The 24554-nt window shown below is 37.2% G+C and overlaps 1 protein-coding gene across 3 annotated transcripts in view; it reads right to left on the bottom strand.

The window, feature by feature from the left end:
* The window catches only part of WDR11 (WD repeat domain 11), a 95875-nt gene that overhangs the window by 24817 nt on the left and 46504 nt on the right, over positions 1 to 24554 (bottom strand). For all 3 annotated transcript variants that reach the window (XM_069099102.1, XM_069099103.1, XM_069099104.1), the window contains exons 16-19: positions 24398 to 24545; positions 19986 to 20092; positions 19180 to 19294; positions 18567 to 18738 (exon numbers count right to left, since the gene is read on the bottom strand). In XM_069099102.1, coding sequence (XP_068955203.1) covers positions 18567 to 18738; positions 19180 to 19294; positions 19986 to 20092; positions 24398 to 24545 — 542 coding nt within the window. The remainder of the gene's footprint in view (positions 1 to 18566; positions 18739 to 19179; positions 19295 to 19985; positions 20093 to 24397; positions 24546 to 24554) is intronic.

The following is a 24554-nucleotide window of genomic DNA, read 5'->3' as shown; positions in this document are numbered from 1 at the left end:
GTAATTTAATAAGCAAAGAAAAGTGGGGGGAATGATGTAAATTAAGCAAAGGGGAGAAATGTGCAATATATTACAGTAGTTTGCAATAAAGAATAATCAAAATTATATACCAGTGGCCTATCTCACACACTTAGGCATGCTCTCTCTCTCTCTCTCTCTTCCCCTCACTGCCTCCTCTAAAACATCTTTGAAAAGGCCACAGACTGTACTGGAAACAGCATTATTACATAAAAAGCTTTGCTCACCACCATCTTGTATAAAGTAAGGTCAGAACATACCGCCTACTGAACATACCTGCCAGAACAGAGCAACACCACCTTCCACAGGGTTAAGGCCTCCCTCTGTAGACATCCTCCCATTCACTAAAACTATGACTAGATTTATTCTCCAATGGTTAGTATACTCTTATCCCTAGTAAGTCTCCCTATCCCAGTGACACTGAACCACCAACTGCCAAAGAAGCAATTTCCTTACCCAACCTCACTCTGCTTCTCAGTCCCATCCACTTCAACTGAACCCCCACACATCCCACTCCATATCTGACTGTTCCTTTCTACTATGTCCTCTGGAATGCGTCTTCCATGATTAAACTTCCTCTGATTTGAAACCCCTTCCTTTCTCACCCATTCCATCTTGTGGCACTGACTCATTCCTTACAGGACTGTATCCATGGACACCCTTTTCCAGTTCAGAGCAAACCTTCTTTCTTATCACTAGATTCACTGATCCCAATGGGGGAGTCAGAATATTCCTCCATTACCAGTTTCAGACTTTCTTTCTACCATCATCACTCAGAAACTTTCCCTCTTACTCTATTCAGATTTATCACCAATCCAGATCCTGGTGGTCACTGTCAATTGACTTCTAAGACCTTCATCATTCTTCAATCAGTTCACTACCTCCCACACAGTCTTTCCTCTCCACCTCAACTCATACCCTCATACCAGGAGACTTCAACATGCAAGTTCATGTTCTCTGAAATATGCTACCTTCCCAGTCTTTTATTATTCTTAATTTCCACAACTACTCCTCCATTCCCACTATATAAGAGGATGGTCACACCTTGAGCTTGCCATCAACCGTGTTTCACTCCTGTATTCATGATCTCTGAAATCCTTCATGTGATCATAATCTTTTGTCATTTCATTTCTCCCTATGTCTTTTGACCCTTAACACTATTCTTCATTTTTATCACAGCTTCTAATCCTTCTAACCCTTAGTGCTTTTCCAGGCCATCACCCCAACACTGATTGCACTCCTCTCCTTTACCCATCTAAATCTCTTGGCAAACTCTTAATTCTACTCTACCTTCAATTCCTTTGATCATCAATCACATCTTTTGTTTTTAATGCTTTATTAACTTCCAATTTACATCATTCGTTTCCACCAGATTTTGAGTTACAAATTTTCTCCCCGTGTTTCCCCTACCCATCGCCCCAAAATAGCAGTCCCACAGAACATCCCCTCCTCCAATCTGCTCTCTCCCATACCCCTTTCGACTTTTCCAGTGGATCTCTATGCCTCCATGCCTGTATATCTTATTTCCCAATTAAATGTAAAATGGTATTAATAATAGTATATACACACACTTATATATATATATATATATATATTTGAATATTTGATTTTAAAACTTTCAATTCCAGATTCATTCCCTTCCTTCCTTTTCACCCACCCTTATTGGGAAGATAAGCAGTTCCACATAGGTTGTTACATGTGTGGCTAATGCAAAACAATAACACAGAAGATATATTGTAAAAGACTGACTATATTTCCCTCCCTCCTATTTCACCTCCCACTTGTTCTATTCTCTACTTTGATCCCATCCCTTTTCAAAAGTAGGTGCTCCCAACTTCCCTCCCCCCCAGCCTGCCCTCCCTTCCATCATTCCCCCTCTCATCCCCTTCCCCCTCAGTCTCCTGGAGGGTGAGATACCCTATTTAGTGTGTATTTCACTCCCTCCTCAAGCCAGATTCAATGGGAATAAGGTTGACCCATTCCCTTTTGCCTTCCTATTCTTCCCCTCCATTGTAGCCATTTTCCCTTGCCTCTTCTGTATGATAGCTTACCCCAATCTGTCTCTCCCCATCTCCTCTCATTATATTCCTCTCACCTCTTAATTTCACCTTTTAAGTATCATCCCTTCCTGTTAAATTGGTCCTGTGACCTCTATGTAGACCTGTAAACATATATACACACATTCACATATGTATTCATATGCCCATATACCTTCATATACAGACATATATATATATATATATACATATATATATTTCTAATTCCTTCAACCACTGAGAAAAGTTTCATAAGTTACAATTATTGTTTTTCCATGTAGGAATGTTAATAGTTCAACTTTGATAAGTTCCTTATGATTTCTTTTCCCTGTTTACCTTCTCATGCTTCTCTTGCTTCTTGTATCTGAATGTCAAATTTTCTATTCAACTCTGGTTTTTTCAGCAAGAATGCTTGAAAGTCCTCTATTCCACTGAATGACCATATTTTCCCCTGAAACATGATACTCAGTTTTGCTGGGTAGGTGACTCTTGGTTTTAATCCGAGCTCCTTGGACCTCCAGAATATCATATTCCAAGCCCTTCGATCCCTCAGTGTAGAAGCTGCCAGATCCGGGGTTATCCTGATTGTGTTTCCACAATATTCAAATTGTTTCTTCCTGGCTGCTTGTAATATTTTCTTTTTAATCTGAGAATTTTGGAACCTGGCTATAATATTCCTAGGAGTTTTCTTTTTAGGATCTTTTCAGGCGTGATTGCTGGATTCTTTCAACCTCTAAAAATTTTTGCCTCTGGTACTAAAACATCAGGGTAGTTTTCTTTGAGAACTTCCTGGAGGATGATTTCTAGGTTCTTACTTTGGTCATGGCTTTTAGGTAGTCCAATAATTTTTAAATTATCTCTCCTGGATCTATTTTCCAGGTCAGTGGTTTTTCCCATGAGATATTTCACATTGCCTTCTATTCTGTCATTTGTTTGGATCTGTTTAACAGCATCTTGATTTCTCATAAAGTCATTAGCTTCCATTTGCTCCAATCTAATTCTGAAGCAATGATTCTCCTCATTGAGCTTTTGAGATTCTTTTTCCATCTGGCAAATTCGACTTTTTAAGGCATTCTTCTCTTCATTGCCTTTTGAGCCTCCTTTGCTATTTGAGTCAGTCTGTTTTTTAAGGTATTATTTTCCTCACTCAGGCTGTTGACTCTCATTTCATAATTTTCTTGCATTGTTCTCATTTCTCTTCCCAATTTTTCCTCCACTTCTCTTATCTGCTTCTTAAGGCCCTCTATGGCCTGTAACCAGCTTGTATTTTCCTTTGAAGCTTTTGGTGCAGAAGTTCTGACTTCACTGTTTTCCTCCTGTTCCATGCTTTGCTCCTTTTTGTCCCCAAAATAGGAGCGTAATGTTGGAATCCTCTGTCTGCTTTGTTTCCTTTGCCTGCTCATTTTGCCACTCAATTACTTGACTTTTGGCCTTTTTGCCATAGTAGGACTCTGCCACCAGACAGGGGAGCTTTCATCCCAAATGCTGGGGTTTTCTCAGCTGCCGGAGGTGTTAGATGGGTGCCCTCTCTGAGGTCTCCACACGCTCTGGCAAGCTGGACTCACACCCCAGGACCTCCACCCTAGACTGCAATCCAGATCCAAGCAAGTTAAAGCAAGAGCGATTACCCCTCAGACTGGTGCTTGGTCCCCCTACACTCTGCAGGCCAGGAGCTGAAGCTGCCATGTGGCACTGGCTGGCTGTGCCGGCATCTCAGCGACTTCTCGCCCCGGGGGTAAAAGCCAGGCACTCCCACTTACTGGTCCCAAAGTCCAGACTGTATTGACCTCTCACTTTGTCCTTCGCATCTATGTGTTGATAAATCTAGAAATGGCCACAGCTGCTGCTGATATGGAGTCCCTCTGGCCAGCAGCTGGTCAGGCCCGCCCTGGGGCTAAAGCCTTGGGGCTGGGTTCCGCTCCCAGAGCACTGCACTGGCTGCTTGCTGCTGGCCTGCTGGGCTGTCCTCGGCGGGAGGTTAACTTCTCTGTGTCATTTTATGGGTTCTGCAGCTCCAAAGTTTGTTTAGAGTCCCCTTTTTACATGGATTGGGGAAGGTGGAAGCCCGAGCCGCAGGAAGGTCGTGCTTCTACTCCACCATCTTGGCTCCATCATCAATCACATCTTTCAAAACCCAAGCTCTAGCTTATTCCTACCATCTTCCTCCTTTGCTCCTGTTCCTATATGGCTAAACGTAGCAGGAGGAGATCGCCTATTAATGTACACTGGCTTCACTACAAATGTGTTACATAATGTCAACTGCGAGCTCAATGCAGAAAGGCAGTATTTCTCCTCACTAATCAATATTCTGTCTCACATCCTCTCAGCTAAGGATCTCACTTCATACTTCACCAAAAACACTGAGATCTTCTCCAACAGACTATTCCCCTTTATCACCCCCACTCATTTTTTCCCTGTCTACAAAATGTCCATGTCTTCCCCATCCTTTAAAAAAAAGTTTATTTAATTCTACCATCTCTGCTCCTGTCCTCGATCACTACTGCCCTTCTCTGCTCAATTCCCTATGAATTCGTATTGACACTTCCTCTCTTCTGATGTCTCTGCAATCTGTTTCCTGACATCATCATTAATTGAAACTGTTTTCTTTAAAGTTACTAATGATTTATTAATGGACAAATATAATTACTTCTTCTCAACTGTTAGCCCTTTTGACCTCTCTGCAGCATCTAACATCTATTCCTGGATACACTCTTCTTTTGGGGTTTGACACTGCTCTTTCTTGCTTCTCCCTCCACATGTCTGACTCATCCTTCTTAGATTATCTTTGCTAAATGTTTATCCATATCATGTCCACTAACTGTGGGTCTCCTAAAAGGCTCAGTCTTGAGTGCTCTTCTCTTTTCTCTCTTAAACTCTCTCACTTGGTGATCTCAATAGCTCTCTATAGTGATGATTTTCAGAATGATATAATGAGTCCTAGTATCTCTACTGAGTTAAAATCATGTGTATTTCCAATTGCCTCTTTAACAATAAAAGTCAGATGGCCTATAGACATGTCAAACTTAATATGTCCAAAAGAAACATTTGTCTTTCACTCCAAACCTGCCTCTCTTCTTAACTTTTCTAGTACTATACATTACTTAACTTTCCTACCCTATTAGTTACCCAGGTCAGCAACCTCAGTGTCAGTCGGGTAGTTGTCAATAACCATTTATTTAGTGCCTGTTATGCTAGGTCCTGTGCTAAATAATGAGGATACCAAGAACAGTAAAAGACAGTTCTTACTTTCAAGGAACTCACAGTATAATGAGGGAAATAAAATGTACACAATTACATACAAAAAAGATACATACAGGATAAATTGTAGATAATTAACAGAGAAATGGCACTAAAATTAAGGAAGACTGGGAAAAGTAGGAGCAGTTGGAGATGAAGAGGGAGAACAATCCAGGAATGGGGGATGGCCAGTGAAAATGCCAGAAGACAGGATGACTTATGGAAGGAAAAGCAGGGAGTCCTGTGTCACTGGATCACAGAGTATAGACAGGGCAGAGGAAAGTTGGTTATGAAGAGCTCTGAATGCCAAACAGAGGATATAGAGGTGGTCAGAAACCACTGTAGGTTACTGAGTGGAGAGGCTGGGGAACTGACATGAAAATGTCAGACCTGCACTGCAGCAAGGTCACTTGGATAGCTGGAATGGGGAAGAGACTTGCAGCAGGCAGAGCAACCAGAAGGCTATTGCAATAGGTCAGGTATAAGGTAATAAGGGTCTTCACCAGGATGGTGGAAATGTCAGAGAAGAGAAGAGGGTGGATGAGGGATTCATGAAGATAAAATCAATAGGTCTTGTCAACAGACTGGATATAGCAGGGGAGTGAGAAAAGTGAAGGGTCAACAATGACACCTAGGTTATAAACCCAGATGAATGGGAGGATGTTGGTATCCTCAATAAGTAAGATAAAGAAGGAGAAAAAGATAATGAATTCAATTTGGGGCATCCTGAATTTAAGATGTCTATAGGACATTTAGTTTGAGATGTCCAATAAACAACAGATGTAAGTCTGGAGGTCAGGAAGAAGATCAGGAATGGAAAATATGGGAATCATCTGAATAAATATGACAACTGAATCCATGAGAACTGATGAAATCGCCAAACAAAACAGTAGAGGGAAAAGAATAGAGGGTCTGGGATATCACTTGTTGGTGGGTATGACTTGGATAAAAACCCAGTAAAGGAAAATGAGGAGTGATCAGATAGAAGAGACAGGAAAGAAGAATGTCGGGAAAACCTGAGATTTTCAAGGAGAAGAAGGTGATCAATGCTGTCATAGGCTGCATAGAAGTCAAGAAGTATGAGGACTGAGGAAAGTCATGAGATTTGACAATTGGGAAATCATTAGTAACTTTGGAGAGGGTGGTTTTAGTTGAATGATGAGGTCAGAAGTCAGACTATATAGAGTTAAGAAAAGAGTGAGAAGAAGAGAAGTGGAGGTACTAATTAGAGACAGCCTTCTCAAGGAGCTTGGCCACAAAAGAGATGAGAGATAAGAGCAGACAGGTAGCAGGGATGGATGGATGAAGTGAGGGTTTTTGAGAACAGGGGAAATATGCACCTATTTGTAGGCAACAGGGAAATAGCCAGGAGAATGGGAGAGACTGAAGAGAGAGAATGAAGATGATAGAGGGTCAGGTCAGTCTGCTGGAGAAGATGAGATTGAATGGGATCACTTTTGCACATAGAGAGGTTTATTTACCTTGGCAAAGAGAAGGGTCACCTGTTCATGTGAGATAGGGATGGAGGAGGCAATGGCAAAATGAGGGGAGAAGAGGGAGTTCTCAGCAAATGGCCTCAATTTTTTTCAGTGAAATATGAGGCAAGTTTCTCAGCTGAGGGTGGGAGGGAAGATCTGAGGAGAGGTAAAAAGGTATGGAAGAGCTGCTGTAGTGAGTAGGATAGAGAACCAATTAGGGAGGTATTAAAGGATTGCCCTGCAATAGTGAGCGCTCAGTTGATGTTATATAACAAAAATTTGTAAGGGACCAGTCATCATAGTTCTATGATTTTCTCCAGGTTTGTTCAGCAGTGTGTATGTACAACTGAAGGCAGAAGATGATGAGAGTAGCTGAAGCTCCAAGGCTGAGGCTTTGCAGGGCAAGTTTAATGGTATGATAAGGGGGTAAAAGACTCAAGAAGAAGACAATAGAGGTGAACCAGTTCACCAAGAGGTCAAGATGGGGAAGAGAAGAGAGTAGCTGGTATAGGGGTGATGGCCTGGGAGATGATTGAGGGATTGAAGGACTGGAGGTGATGGTGTGGACAAAGAATAGCGTTTGGGGTTGCAAGACAGAGTGAAAGATGGAATGACAACCTAGAGAAATCATGAATATGGAAGTGGTTCATCTATGGGTGATGGCAAGATCAAATGTATGACAACTCTGTGTATGGTTAAGGTGGGGAGGAGCAAAATATGGGAAACAGTTAAACTAAAGGACCCATGAGGTTGAGGTGTTTGAGGGAGTATCAACATGTCTGCCCCTCGGTATAAGACAGGACTTGAAGAAGAAAGACTAGCATCATGGAAAGTGACTGACAATATCGAACAGAATTCTGATTAGGTAACATAGTATATATGCACTGAATGAAAGTCAAAGGAGGAGAGGTTACTGAGTGATGGTAGCAAAAGAAGAGTCTGGACATGGCAATGGGGAGCAACTCCCCTAGTCCTGGGAATTGGGAAGAATCTGTCAAAGTACAGCCAGTGCTGCAATGTTGTACTTGACTCTTAATTCTCACATCTTACTAAATCAGCTGCCAAATCTTGTTCTTTCTACATGTCATATTATGTCCCCTTCTCTCAAATCACATATCCACCACCATGGAGTGCTGGACCTCCTCACCTCTTGCCTGGACTACTGCAATAGCCTTCTAATTGATCTCTCTGCCTCGAGTCCCTCCTGAATCCAATCTCTACCCAGTTGCCAAGGCAATTTTCCTGAAGTACAGGTCTGCTTACTTCCCCTTCCCTTCTCCCCCTCCAATTAAACCCCAGTGACTCCCTATCACCTCTAGAATCAAATATAAATGCCTCTGTTTGACACTTAAAATTCTTGCCCTGGCCCCTTCCTATTTTTCCAGGCTTCCTACATGTCACTCCCTTTTGGGCCCTCTATGGTTCAGTCACATTGGCCCGCTTGCTGTTCTTCACATACAACACTCCATTTCCTATCTCTGTTCCTCTGCAGTGGATGGACCCCATACTTAGAATGCTCTATTTTCACCCCTGCCTCTTAGACTACTTGTCATCTTCCTTCAAGAATCAGCTTAAATGTCACCTTCTGCAGGAGGTCTTTTTTCCATTCTGGCCAGCTGCTAGTGCCTTAAACTTTATGGTCATTTTGCATCTATTCTGTGTGTATACTGTACATACCTACTTATAAACATTTTGTCTTTCCCATTAAAATGTAAGTACCTAGAGGAAAAGAACTGTTTTTGCTTTTTCTTTATCTAACACTTAGCACAATCTCTCGGATATAGTAATTATGCTTATTGATGGATTTGCTGATAATATTAACCATAATAACTTAAGAATTCTTTTAATAGATGTAACAACATTGAATATCCATAATATCCAAATTACAGGGAATTAAAAACTTTCAAAAAGGCACTGAGTAGAAGGAATTAAAATTATACAGGAACAGAAAAATGTACATGTCATCCTCATTGCCCTGTTTTGCTACTGATTATCTTAAGATGCTTACACTGAGTATATAGAAGATGAATTTACTTCCCAAAACTCTTATTTGGTTAAAAAAAGTGATCATTTGATCTATCTTTGCAATAGTCTGCAGGACACTAATACAACAGAATAAGAGGAGGATAACTTCTTATACTTAGACCATCCCTAGCTGAATTCCATCCAAAAAGTTAAGAAGAATTAGATAACAATAAGCAAGTGACATCTGCTGGTGATAGGAAGTTCTTGAAGCCTTTTATACATATGGCACACATAATCCCATCGGATCCTGACAACCTTGTGAAGTAGGCATTATATACAGGTATTTTACAGAAGAGGAAACTGAAACTCAAAAAGTCTGAGTGTCTCACCCCAGCCAATAAGTTCCCAAGATAAGATATGAATCTGGTTATTTTCTGATGCTAAGGCAAGGGTTCTTGCCATCATATGATGCTGTTTAGGTACCTACTACAATCAATCAAGAAACATCTCAGTGCCAGGCATTCTTCTTTCTTTTAAATGTTCATCTTCTTCATTAACTCTACTTTAGTACAAGTCAAACTATGCCCTTTAGCTATTCCCCAAAGTGAACATCCCATCTCACCCTTCTGTGCATTTGCTTCTCTCATGCCTATGCCTCCTGCTGCTTCCTATCTGCCATTCAGAATGCTTATCTTCTATAAGGCTCAGCAACCTCAGGAGGTAGATACACTACCTTCTCAATTTAAGCCTTACTCATTTCGATTGTGAGTGTTCCTTCTCTCCTCTACTTCTTACATGCACAGGTGAGAGGTACATGTCATGTTCTCTCAGTAAAATATCCACTCCACAGGGTCAAGGACCATATTGTTTTTGGTTTTGCATTATAAGCATCCAGTACAATAATAAATGCTTAATGAAAGTTTGCTGAATTGTTAAGTACTTTAGAAAACTTTATACCATGTGGTATTACAGGCATATTATTGGTTAATAGCTAATAAAATTAATCTTTTTAATTTTTTTACTTTTTGGAGGGGAGAGGGTAATTGGGGTTAAGTGACTTGCCCAAGTTAGTGTTAAGTGTTAGTGTTAGTAAGTAAGTGTTAAGTGTCTGAGGCCACATTTGAACTCAGGTCTCCCTGACTCCAGGGCCACTGCTCCATTCATTGCACTACCTAGCTGCACCAATAGCTAATTAAATTATTAACAAATGAAATCAAGTAAGACAATCTAGATAGAGCTATGTAAATATGAGGTATTCAACACAATGTTTGTTTTCATTTATGTAAAAAAAGATATCAAGTCCTTGCTCAAGAATATATTCCTGAAGGGGCAGAGCCAAGATGGTGGCATAAGCAGGAAAACTCTGTGAGCTCCCCCCATAACCACTGCAAACACTTATAATATGACTCTAAACAAACTTTAGAGGTACGGAACCCACAAAGTGACAGAGACAAAGAAATCTCCCACTGAAGGCAGCCTGGCAGGCCTACAGGAAGGGTCTAATCTCAGCGTGCTGGGAGCTGAACCCAGCCCCATATGAGCCATGGTTTTAGCCCCAGGGTGGCCCCGACCAGCAGCTGCTAGAGAGGACTTCAGGAGAGTGGATCACCAGCAGCTATGGGGGTTTCCAGAATTATCAACCCATAAATGTCAAAGACAAAGTAAAAAGTCAGTGTGGAACTCTGTTGTAACTGGGGTAGATGGAGGAGTGGGTCCGGCCCCTGCCCCCTGGGGTGAAAAGTGGCAGAGGCCCAACATCCCTGCAGCCACCTTCACATGGCTGCTTTAGAGCTCCTGGCCTGCAGAGTGTAGGGGAACCAAGTGACCGTTCAGAGGGTAATAGCTCTTGCTTTAACCTGCTTGGATCTGGATCGCTGTCTTGGGTGGAGGTCCTGGGGTGTGTGACCAGGTGCCAGAGCTTATGGGGGCTTCAAAGAGGACACCCAACTAATAGCTCCAGCAGCTGCAAAAACCCCAGCGATTTGGGAAAAAGCTCTCTTCTCTGGAACCAGAGTTCTACTGTGGCAAAAAGCTCAAGTAATTGAGTGGCAACATGAGCAAGCAAAGGAAGCAAAGCAAGCATAGCAGTCATACCTTAGATTCCTTTTTTGGGGACGAAAAGGATCAAAGCATGGAGAGGGAGGAAGATAGAAAAGTCAGAATTCCCGCATCAAAAGCCTCCAAGGAAAATATGAATTGGCTACAGGCCATGGAGGAGCTCAAGAAGGATTTTGAAAATTAAGTAAGAGAAATAGAGGAAAAATTGGGAAGAGAAATGAGAATGATGGAAGAAAATCACGAAAAGCAAGTCAAACGCCTGCTAAAGGAGACCCAGAAATACACTGAAGAAAGAATATATTCCTTTCACTCATGATGGAAAATGTCATCTACACTCAGAGAAAGAACTAGGGAGTCTGAATGTAGAATGAAGCAGACTATTTTCTTTTTTTTTTCTTCTGGTTCTTCCAATTTGTTCTGGTTCTTCTATACAACATGACTAATATGTATGTTTAATGCGAATGTATGTGTAGAGCCTATACTGAATTGCATGCTGTCTTGGGGAGGGAGGAGGTAGGGGAAGGGGAGAAAATTAAAAACTTATGGAAGTCAATGTTGAAAACTAAAAATAAATAAACTTTGAAAAACAAAAACAAAAAAAAGAACTGACTACTCCCTAATCATGTACACATTACTTAGTTAGCATATCTGGTTCATGTTTTATTATAATTTATTTTATATAAACTTTAACTGTCCCCCTCTAAGGCTGCAGGTTCCTTAAGAACTTTTGTCCACTGAAAAGCATAAATATAAACCTTTGCCAACTTGACTTAAAAAAAAAGGAATATATTCATATTTATGATCACAACTTAAGACACAACTGCTTGAGACCTCAGTTTCCTCATGTGGCAAAATGATAGTGTTGGGCTAGGTATTTGAGGTCTTAGCCTGTTCTAAACCCCATGATTCTAATTATATCAATGGAAAAATGCTACCTGATTTTTGCTGTTTTGATTTCTGGCATCTTTTTCAAGTATTTAACCTGTCATACTTTTGAAAGCTGACTCCTTGTAGAATAAAAAATAAAAAGCAGGTTAGCAGCCTTAGTAAAGTCAATCTTCTACTCAATGCATTAAATATGTCTGCAATAGAGATGACATATGATTTCCTAGTACCTATTCACACTTCAAAGGATATGACGCTTACTGCTTTGCTGGGCTCTTTTCACTGACAAAGCCAAAATCTGTTTTCCCCTGAGTACCCAGAGCTTAAATTTACTTCCTTTAACGTTCGATAAAACTTCAAATATCTGTAGACTATAATTCACATAATCTTCAACGTTTTCTTCCCTCCAAGAGTTCTTTCAACCTTTCCTTATGTGACATCTCAATTTCCTGGTTATCCTTTAGAGTAACTCTAATCTGACAAAATCCCTTTTAATAATGTGTGCCACACCCAGAAATGGGCAAAATCAGATATCTTCTGACCATTGCAGCTGGACATTCCCTTTATTATGTACGCTGTATGTTTACTGAATGAATTTCAACATTGCATTTGCATTTTTTTCCTTCATCAATGCAGCTGAGTTTCACCTCTGGATCACACTAATCCACTAAATTCCTTGGGTCAATAAGAAATCATATTCCTAAGGATAATAATGCCTAAGGCACAGCAAAGAAAGATTCGATGGATAAATGGCAAAATTATAATGTAAAGTGATATAAAAAAATTAGGAACCCATGCACTGTATTTTTGGTGGCTCTCTCAGAGTACTAGATTAATCACTATTTTGCCATGCCAGATCTTACTATATATTTTTTAAAAACTTAGATTTCTTCATTGACTGAATAAAATTCTAAATAAGTATTTTGTAGTAATTTCCATATAGATTTTTTCTGCCTTTAGCCTATAGTGGATTTGCTATCACTACACCAATACAGACTATTCAGGACATTTAAAATTATGCAACATGTTGGTTGTATCCTTTTAAATAGATCTGGAAAGCAAAATTTACTATGGATATAATAACCTAATTTTTTAAAAACTATTCTCATACAGAGATAGCTAGAATTATTATTCAGGTTACTTAGAGGTGTTAAGCGAATTCAAAGCAACTGGTAGTTAAAACTTTGTACTGATTTTTTTTAAACCATTGTTCAAAACACTAAGATATCTCAACATCTTGGGCATTCTTATACCATTCACTGACATTTTAGATCTCAGAAAATAATTCAGATCTGGGATGGCACCAATAAGTATCTGATAGTAGGAAACTCAGGATAAACACTGATTTAAAAACTAACATAGCCAGCAATGAAACAGCATTTGGAAAACATTTATATGTTGCTAGAGACAAGAGGTAGCAGTAGATGATAATAGTAAATCAGGCAGTGTTTTTTAAATGGGACATGATATTATACCTAAGGAAAAAGATCACTTGGCACTGCTCAAAGAAAGCCTTATAGATACCACATACTATTATCTTAATGGAAGGATGAGGAATGGACGCTGTGTCACTTAAAAAAAACAAGATTATATTTTTATGATATATTAAAACAAAAAAAGGTGATTTTTGGAAAGCAATATCAAGAGCTTCTTAAGTCGTTAATATTTATGAAGTCTATGAAGTATAATACTGTTAACTATTAAAATAAAACAGGAAAGTTTTCTTTCCAAATAAAATAACTGTAACTTCTTCAATGATGGCATATCAAAATGAGATAAAATGAAAGTGACAGACTCCTTCCTACTAACCCTTCCTGGCAAAGAAAAAAGTCAACCTAAAAACTTTTCTTTTTGAATCCAGAGATTAGCAATTAAAAAACAACAGGTGTGCACACACACATATCTATGAGGGCTTATCCAAATTAGAAAATACGGGGTCTATATAATTCCTACTCCTGTTAATACCAATGCTTTGTAATGTATTAAATCCAAAATTGAACTTGGGGTTATTGGAACCCTGTAAAAGATCAAGTGTTTAAAGCCAGGGAGAACAATAACTACTCTACAGCCAGAAGTGAAAGCAATTGCCAAATAAATACAAAGGTCATAAGAAAGTAACCTTGCAGTTGAAAACAGATGGAAGGCATACTTTGGTGTTTGTTTCTCGAAAATGAAAAGAAAAAGAGGCAATTACCACAAGGAAAAGTTCATGTGGTTACTGAAAGCCTCATCTCAGTAATCCTTATTCCAATAATGATCACTGCCAATGAGGAAAGGTAATGGCTTAATACTCCTTGAAGTCAAGTCAATGTTTGTGAAAACTGCATGTTAAACATCCTTCCCTTCCCTCCCCCATAGTCTTATAATCATATATTTTTATAGCCACTGCTTAAAAAGGAAGAATATTAAAACAATTTTTACATATTTAAAAAGTAGCTACTTTTAATAGCTAGCAATGACAGCCTAAGTAATATTCTGTAAACTTCTATACTAGACTGTAGTCCCACGGATATTAAACAAAGATTCTCCTTTGGACTTGAATGCCCTTCTCTTAGGGAAAACCAGTATCAAAGAAGACATTTTGACCTAGAATGAAAGACAAGACACTAAAAGATTTAAACTATCTTTTGGTTTTGTTCTACATTTAATTTTTTTAAAAGCATGCATCAAAGTTTCTGATGTAAATATAAGATTCCTAACAATTCACCCCAAAATATATTCACTTCTGTGTAAACAGTAATGGATGGTACTGAATTGGCACAGTCTCTAATTATATGAGAATAAATAAAACATGTATTTTGTGTTAAGTATATGTAAATATTACCCATTATTTGTAAACTACCTTGGTTACTTTTTATCCTGTATGATTTGCTGGGTATTACCCAGGTTTTAAAACACTGTGTGTGTTGTGTACATTCCACTTTAACTTTTTTTAGGGGAGGAGGAAGGGTGGCTGAGGCTGCATGATTAAATAATTTCAAAAATTACTTAGGTAGAAAATGCATTTTTAAATTATGAAAAATTTAAAAGAAAAATGTAATCTCCAGTTTGGCAGTATGTCAGATGTTAAAATGCAGCATTAAATATGACTTAATATGATGAGCTCTCAATTCACAGTCAGTTGATAACCTAAGTACAACTGTTCTGCACTTGGAACCTTTTCAATTCAAATTTGAAATGGGAGATGTATAGGCAGGTTTTTTAGACATTATGATTAGACTTTAAAATCTCTTTTTCCCTGTTACAACTAGCAACTAACTAAACACCAACTGACAGTTGCTGTTTTGTAAATTTCTTTTTACAACTCTGGATTTAAATTTTCCATTTGAAACATTAAAGTACCAAATTTAATTGCTCAAAGGGTGGTAAATAAAGTGTTCTATAAATGTAAGCTAGTGTTGCTGTCACTGTCATCATCCTCATCCTCACTGAAACCTCACTCAAAGGACAATTCAAATCAACAACATTTATTAGGCATATTTTAGGGTAACAGGCAAGTTGCTTCCTTCAAAAAGTTTAAATTCTACTGGGGAAATAACATGCACAGAAATGATTACAAAATGAAGAAAAGATAATTTAGAAGTAGGAGAGGGGTATTACCAAGTGGGAGAATAAAGGTTTCTGGCACTTGAGTTGAACCATGGAGCAAGGCAGAATTCCAAGAGAAGGAGGAGGAAGCATATTCCATTCCTTGAGAGACCCTTCTGTGAACAAGTACAGGGTGAGAAGAAATAGAACATGCCATGGAAGGAACAATAAGCAGGCCAAGTTTGACTAAAAGATAAAGTGAGTACAGAAGAGTAATTGCAAGTTTACCTGAAAAGACATAGTGGAGTCAGATTGTGAAGAGACTGATGTGTCAGACAGCCGTTTATACTTTATTCTGGAGGAAATAGGACACTTAATTAAGTCTCTTGAGCAGAAGAGTGACACAACCTGATGTGCTTCAGGAATATCAATTTCATGTAAGATACTAAGGAGATAATAAGAGAGCCCCAAGACTCAATAAATTCAGGTCATGAGGTCCAGACAAACAATATCCCAGGGTACTAAATAGACTAGTAGATATGACTGTTGAAGCACTATCAGTGATCTTGAAAAATGGTGGAGAACAAGATATATGACACAGGGTCTGGAAGTGGGCAAACATTTGAACTTTCAAAATAGGGAAAAAAGGAGGGTCTGCAACATATAAAGCAGTGAGTCTGACTATGACTCTTGGCAAAAGTTCATTTTCAAATGGGTGGTTAGTCAATAGCCTAAAAGAAAAAGGCAATGAACATGCAGACTGAAGACCAGGTGTTGGCAACTAATGTCATTTTCTTTTTGACAGTCACTGGAAGATGAAGAAAATGCTGAAGTTCTGCTATAGTCTCTCATGATGTCTTTATGAACAAGATTCATGTGATGTGGGCTAGAAGACAGTCTAGTTACACAGACTCTGAACTACGCTCCTAGGAGAGATTCTAACGGAGTGCCCCAGAATCTGTGATTGGCCCTGTGCCAATCACATTTTTTAATACAGTTAACAAATGACTGGAAAAACATGTATATGGAATACTTAGCAATTTTACAGATGGAACCTGGAAAGAATACCTAGATGTTAGGTCATGGCGACAGTATTAAAAAAAGATTTTGAGATAAATATTAATTGATTATGGGTAGGCTATACCTATATAATAAAAATGATAATTGGAAGTTGCTTCATTGTAATGCAAAGCAAACTACCAAAAGAATACTTTATAGAGCTGGAAAAAATAAAAACAAAATTCATCTGGAAGAATAAAAAGTCAAGAATCTCAAAGAAATAATAAAAAGAGGTAAGAAGGGGGCCGAGCAGCACAACAACTCAAAATACACAATTAAGCAGTAATCATCAAAATGATTTGATGCTGATTAAGGAATAGAAGCCAATCAGTACATAGTATTCCAAAGCAAATAATCAGGGTAACCTAGTATTATTGAAACCCCTAAACCCCACCTTAGCTACTGTGGTAAGAATTCAGTACTTCTGGGAAAACTGGAAAGTAATCTGACAGAAAGACATGGCATGCTCTATACCAAGAAAAGCTCCAAATTGGTACATGACTTACACATAAAGCATGACATCATAAACAAATTAAAGGAGGAAGGGATTACCTGTTAGATCTATGGATAGGAAAAGAGTTCATGACCAGAGGATAGAGAGGATCAGAATTTTGATTACATAAAATTAAAAAGCTTTTCAACCAAACCAATGAAACTGAAATGAGAAGATAAACAGATAAATAGGGGGTGGGAAAAGGGAGAAATCTTTGCATCAAGTTTATTTAATAAAGGTCTCATTTCCAAGACATAAGGAATTTGTTCAGATTCATAAGAATAATATGCATTCCCCAACTGATAAATGGTCAAAGGATAAGTAAGGATGAAAGGATAGTTTTTTGAGGAGGAAATCTATGTTATCAATAAGTAGCCAAAGGAAATAAAATGCTCTAGATCAATAATAATTAAAGAAATATAAATTAAAGTTACTCTGAGGTTCAACCTCATAACCATCAGAATGGCAAAGCCTGTTAAAAAGGAAAATGACAAATACTATAAGGGGCTCTGGGAAGGTAGGTGCATTGGTGCAATGTTGCTGGAGTTATGAATAAGTTTAGCCACTCTGGAAAGCAAATATGATCAAAAAATTACTGAACTCTGCATATGCATTAACTCAGAGATACAAATTCTAGAGGTTTAGGAGAGGGAAAGGACACATGATTTACAGCAGCTCTTTTTGTAGTGGAAAAGAGGCAGAGAACTGCAAACTAGAGAGGTGTCCATGAATTGTTTAATGGCTAAACAAATTATATGTATGTAATGGAATACTACAGTGTTGTAAGCAATGAGGAAAGGGATGATTTCATAAAAACCGTAGAAGACAGTATGAGCTGACTTGGAGGGAAAAGAGCTGATCTAGTACAATTTATATAGGAACGATGATCTGTATAACTGTTGCTATGGTATAAATACCAAGTACATTGCAAGGTAAGTGCAAAAAATAAGATACAGGGGCAGCCAGGTAGCACAGCGAGTAAGGGCACCGGCTCCAGTGTCGGGATGACCTGGGGATTGAATCCCGGGCTCAGATATTTAGCACCCACCCAGAAACACCTGTGGTCGTGTAACTTTGAGCAAGTTACTTAACCCCAATTGCTTAGGGGAGGCCAGGTGGCTCAGCGAGTAAGAGCGCCAGCTCCAGTGTCAGGATGACCTGGGGATCAAATCCGGGCTCCAATACTCAGCACCACACCCAGAAATAACTGGCCGTGTAACCTTGAGCAAGTTACTTAACCCCTATTGCTTTAAAAAAAAATAAGATACAACCAAAATCTGCAGAAAATATTTGCTTTGGCTATTTATTCAATAAATCAACAAACAGGATCAAAAATTTATGATGCATGACATAACTGCCAATGTCTTCTTAATGATGTCCAGTAAAAAGGGAAATAAAGATCAATATTTAAAATGCCAATCATCAGAGAATGATAGTTACAAAGAACTTTGGATGTCACCTAGTTCAAACATTAACACTAAATTCATATACTTGAGTGCTGTCTTACACAGCAAAGAAGCCATTTTTATTCATGTAAATGTAACTTTTATGGACATTTCAAGAAAGAGACAGCTAAAATACATGCTATGCAGAATTAACTGGAGTCTACAATTTAAAAGTTTATTGCAACTCAAAAACAAGACCATTAGTCTGATTTGACATCAACATTACTCTGAACTAAATACTCCTAAAAACAGTCTAAATCTGTCAATAATAAACTTCGTTCTAAAACGTGATAGCCGAAGGCAAAAAGGAAAGTCATTAAAGTATACTTGTGCTATGAACTATAACTTGGCTCCTCCAACATACCTGTTAATTCTTGTTCATCCATTCTAAAGCATGCTGATTTCATTGACATCTCTAGGACTCTAATACATCCATCATCTGATGCTAAGATCACTTTATCTGATGTACACCAATCGACATCCAATATTCGGAAGTTAACATTTCTTCCACTTCTTAAACTGCTCACCATCTGAACCTTGAAAAGTGAATGCAACTGTCAGTAAGATGAAGATGTGCAAACTAGATCAACTGTTCTAGGAAGCAACTGAAGACAGTAACTATGGCAAATTATACATGGCAAACTTAATACTGCCTGGTCTTTCAGCATTCTATCATTCATACTCAGGATGCATTTCAAAACTACCAAAAAATGACAATAATAAAACAGAAAGTGACACTATGTCATATCTGGAGTGAAAAGGCCTATAAAAGTGAATATTTTTTAAGAGTTGAAAGAATAAAAATTTGGTATAACAAATCTGACCAAGGATCACAGTTTTCATCAATAATCATAAATATGTTTCAATATCTATCACTGTTAGTAAAAAAGTAGAGAGCTTCTTGCATTTACATTTAAGCTTTGCAAAGTAAGAAAACACATAAGTATGGAAGAGAAAATAACAAAACTGATGCCTACTTCTTTAGTGTCCCAGACTTCAGCTCCATCATTATACATAGCTATTAATTTTTGGTTTCCTTTACCAGGAGCAAATCGGATCTTCCTCACCCAGCTTCGGTGTGTAGGTATTCCTCTGATAAAATAAGCACAATTATCTGACAGTATTAGATTTCCCAAAAATGACTTAAGTGTTTAAAAAAGACTATTAGCATAAATAAGGTCAAATCCAGTATCACAGTATCCAGCATTGATCTGTTTCTAATACTATTTCCCTAACAGAGAGACTGACACTTTAGGTAAAAGGATGAATATCCCTATTTGCAAAGAACATCATCACCCTCTTGTAAAATTTCTGATCTAAGATGTTCCTAAGGACAATGTTAAAAGATTATTAGCTCATATCCACTTCACCAGTTGACAAGCAGTTGTGACAAAGCAATAAACTCAATGTTTATGCTTCTAGAAGGACAAATAATTCAAGTAACAAAACAAAAATTTCTATATTATAAAAATTTTTAAGTTATTTTTTTTTCTTTTTGGAAGGCAACTGAGGTTAAGTTAAGGTTAGTCCAAAGTCACGTGGCTAGTTTTTGTGCTTAAGTGTCTGAGGCCAGATTAGAACTCAGGTCCTCCTGACTCCAGGGCTAGTGCTCTATTCACTGAGCCACCTAGCTGCCCCAAAGTTACTTTCTATATACCCATGTTCTAGGGTTAAAATCTCAAATGACAAAACAAAACAAAAACTGTCTATATTTATTATGCAAATTTAAAAGTTACTTTCTATATATCCATGAATCCATTCAAATATAAACAATTATAAATACCTAGATACTCTGGCTTTCAAATCCCAAAAATTTAGGTTTCCATCCACATCTCCAAGAACCAATGTATCACCTTTCCAAGCAATGCATGTAATACTACCCATGCTTCCCTGTGAAAAATGAACAAAGAAATATCACATCTGAAGAACAATCATAAAGGAAATTCCTGAAAACTTTATGATGACACATACGTAGTAAAAAAAAAAAAACTCATTTAATAAAATTTAAGCAGTTTTTTTTTTTTACATAGTAATGGAAACTATACCTAGAATCATCAAATTCCTCAAAAGCTGCAACTATTAAACATCTACATAATTCATAGATTTCACCAGTAAAGAAAAAAAAAGGAGATCTGTACAAATTGAAAGGTCAGGTATTTTAGACTACAAGTCTGAAGGAAATTACTCTTCTTTAAGATGAAGCAAAGGAAGCAAAGCAAAATACTTTATCAGAAAGAAATCTAATGCAGGCATATGTTGCTACCTTTATCATTATACACTCATAACTATCGATTAAATGTGATTGACACCAAAAATGAAAAGCAAAAATCAAATCCATCCTAAGGGGAAACTCAAAAACAGGTAAAGGAAATCTAATTGATGACAAATACAAAATTTGTTGGAGTCACATCTTCCCTGGAGCTGCTACCTTACACCTTTCAAAGATACTTTGGATGGAAGGAAAGATCCTGCGCCATTAAGAGTCTTTTCAGTCAACTCTCAAGAGTCTCTTAAGTGAGTACACAACAAACAAAGCCCCAAACTAAACCTGGGCAAAGAAACAGCTTCAATAAGTTTATTTAGACGATTCACTGTGAACAAATGTGCTAAACAATATCTTTACCATTCAAGAATTTTGTTAATACAAATTTTTTGAAAGAACTGTAACAAACATGTTTAACAGAAGGAATGCAGTTATGGGGGGCATTTAGTTTATGCAAGTCCATGGTTTTGACTCACACCTTTTAAGTCTTAGAAGATTTCCCAAGTTTCCACAGTTACAAGTAGTCTGCCAATACCAATACTAGTTGACTAAGTACACAGGACCCCAAGTTGTGAGTAAAGGAAAACTTAGTAGCCTTCGGCCAGCACACAAAAAAACTACCTCAAAATGCATACAATGCAAAAATATAAAAATATTCAACAGCCAAAGAATTTATAAGGTAATTTTTTTTTAAATGGAGTTCTCAATAACTTAGCAAATTATCATACTTACAGAGTCTTGTTTTTGTTTCCTTGAGTGTATTAATATATAACAAAATAAAGAATTTTTTAAAAAATGTGCTTTTCACTAATAAAAAGAGAAAATAAGTTAAAAAGTGTCAAATGTTATCTTTTAAAGCTTCCCAAATTGAAATATTAAAAAATGTGTTATTTCATTTTATACCTTACTGATGCAGATACAAACTTCCACTGAAAAACTACACTTTTCTATAACTAGTACAATCTAAATCAAAGTATTTTAGTGAGTGTGGAAAAAATTTTATTTTACTATTTTTAAATAATCATGGCAGAATTATTACAAAACTGAAACTCAGTATTACTAATTATTTTTCGTCAAATATCCATTTACAATAAAGTTCAAAAATTAAGATACCCGTTTTGCTACTTTTCAGGACTATATGTTCTCATATTCCATTCCAATCTCAAATAGTAACAGGGATAACTTAGTATTCTCTGTGTTATTCAAAATATATCAAAACATTTTGTTTTTGTCTAAAGCTCTGGACTGAAACCAAGCGTGGAAAAGTTTCAAGCCAAAAACATAATGTTCAAAGAAAAAATATTCCAAATTGGTCATTAAAATTTTATTTTATATAAAATTTAAAACAATCATCTAAATTCTACATCTTTACTCACTGATAAAATATTTTAATTTATTCTCAGAGAAATAAAAATGACCAATAAAAAAAAAAACTACTTTTTTCTGCCTTGTTTACAAATTCCACTTTCAACCCATTTTTGGTAAGAAAACACATAAGTATGGAGGAGAAAATAACAAAACAGATGCCTACTTCTTTAGTATCAAGGAAAACCTTGAAACAGCTGCTCTAGTCAGAGGTTGGATCCCTAAAAGTTGACCATTCTTTGATAAAGCTGCTACTATCTGTGAAATTAGGGAACCTGACAGACAGAACAGAGGGATCTTTGAAATGCCTTGACTTTTGGCCTACACAAAGAGAGGTATGTTAATAATCAAATTTTTATTATCTCAGCAGTTAATCTGCATTTCTATTGGAAAAGAATGGATGATATGTACAGAAATTTGAATTTCTAATGCAATATCTTTAAGGAACTCTTTATTTCCAAAATAGTAGCTAAAATCCATTAAACTGAACCTACACTCTACTTCCAAATAAAGTGGAATAGAAATTAGGACAACTACAATTTTGGAAGGTCACCAACACAGTATGTTAGGGATTCCCTTTGTGTTAAAAATTAAGAACCATTTATACTACTAAGGTGGACAATTATAAATTACAAAAGACAAACAATAAATGAAATCATTCCTCTAGCCTCTTAGATACTAGACATTTATGTTTTCCCCACTCTGGTAAATGTTAAACCACTGCTGTTTGGGACTTTTATCCTTTCCTTCAATTATGCAAATAATTAGACAGTTTTGTCAATATTGGAAACGTAAGAAAATGGAAGAACTGAATTAAAATGTGGCATCAACTACATACTAGCTGTGTGGCCCTGGGCAAGTCACTTCATCTTTATTTATCTCATCTATAACATGGGGGTAATAACAGCACTGATCTCCCAGGATGGTTGTAAGGCTCAAATGAGATTATATTTGTAAAGTGCTTAGAGCACAGTGCCTAGCACACAGTAGGTGCTATATAAATGTTAGTTGTTGCTATTAATATTATGGCTGTTTTTCCTCAGTCCTTCTTACATCATTAAGGAAGAAAAATAAAGTACAGGATGACATATTTCTCTAGTGCTTCAAGGCTTGGGGCATCAAAAACTTGAGAAGTACATAATACACATATCATCACCCTCATTTGATATCTTATGAAATTAAGGACCAGAGAGGTTAAATGACTCAGCCACCATAAAATAAGTAGGTTTGAAAAGTGACTTGAACATAGGTCACCTGACTCTGGGGCCAGTGCTCCTTCCGTACTACGCTACCCTGACTTTGTTTTAATATAGAGGGGAACCTCAAGAATTTTTTGGTTCCAAATTAATCTATTTAGCCAATATTATAATGGCTATTAAATTATTCAGGGCTTATGACATGAAAAAATCAACCTAGAAAATGTCAGGTTAAGGCATTCTTCTGGGGTTCCTAAGATTAAATTTGAATATGTAGATGAATTTAGAAAAAAATAAGGATTGTATTATTAATTGAATAAAAGCATATTATTGTAGAGGAAGAAAAACTCTGGTCTTGAAGGCAAAAATTAGTCTCAGTTCTGAAGCCAATTAAACTGAGTGACTATGAGCTGATCACCTATATACTCTGTGGGTCTCAGCATACCCATCATAAAAATGAAGAGATTAAATTGAAAAATCTCTAAATACCCATTCTAAGGGTATATTTTAAACAGCAACATTTATATGCATATTTTTTCACCTACATTTTAAAAATTATTGCCACATTTTGTTTCAATTCACAATTTTTTTTTTTTATTGCATCGTTTTGAAAAGAATAGCTTGTAAAACATAAGTAAAAACAAGGATTAACTCCTGGCTTATCAGGAGCTGACCAGGCACAAGCAAATGTTGTCAAGGTCATAAAAAGGCAATGTCAAATGGAGTAAAAAGTGAGTAAAAAATGCTAAAATCTAACATAAAAGTACTTGACTGATAATTATCAGAAATAATATTGCATTTTAAGCACTTTAAAAGCTTAAGTGGCAACTGTGGTCATTACGTTCTCTTCTTCCCCGCAGTATGCTTAGGACAGAAAAGGTAAGAACTTAAATGCTGCTGATGGACACACAATTCATTCCCTCCTCACCTCTGCCTCTTAGAATCCCGACTTTCCTCCAAAGTTCAGTTCAAAGCCATCACAGACAGAAGACTTTCCCAATCTCACAGCTACTAATGCTTCTCTTGCCCCCCTTAAAATAAGTGACCTCATTTTTACTTTGTATCTACCTATCCATGCCATTTCCTACAACAGAATGGAACCCCTTTTAAGGAAGGTAATATTTCATTTTTGTCTTTCTATTCCCAAGACCAAGCAAAGCACCTGACATGAGGCACATAATAAATAATTACTGATTGATTGAAAGTACGCTTTCTTTCATGATCAAGTTTATTCATTTACAGTTTAAAAAAAATTTCCTAAAATAACTTTTTAAATTTAACATATATGATTGTTTACTGGATATAAAACTGAGTGAACTTTGGCAACTATTCTCAACTATGAAATGAAAAATGAGACAGTGTTTGACTCACATCTGGAGGAATTCGAGCACTGTCCTTTACTGAGTTTCCTTCAACTGTGAGATGATAAACTTGCCCATCAGTATCAGTAAACACAAAATGCTCCCGGGCAGAGATGTTCTGGCTCAGCTCAGATTTACTTTCTGCTTCCTGCAACAAGCTTTGGGAT

This window comes from Petaurus breviceps, unplaced genomic scaffold, assembly GCF_028583685.1.
Source record: "Petaurus breviceps papuanus isolate PSGF00001 unplaced genomic scaffold, PetGlider_PUasm1.0 37, whole genome shotgun sequence".
Classification (NCBI taxonomy): domain Eukaryota; kingdom Metazoa; phylum Chordata; class Mammalia; order Diprotodontia; family Petauridae; genus Petaurus; species Petaurus breviceps.
Note: the sequence above shows the minus strand (reverse complement) of the source record. Positions and strands in the feature narration are given on the sequence as shown.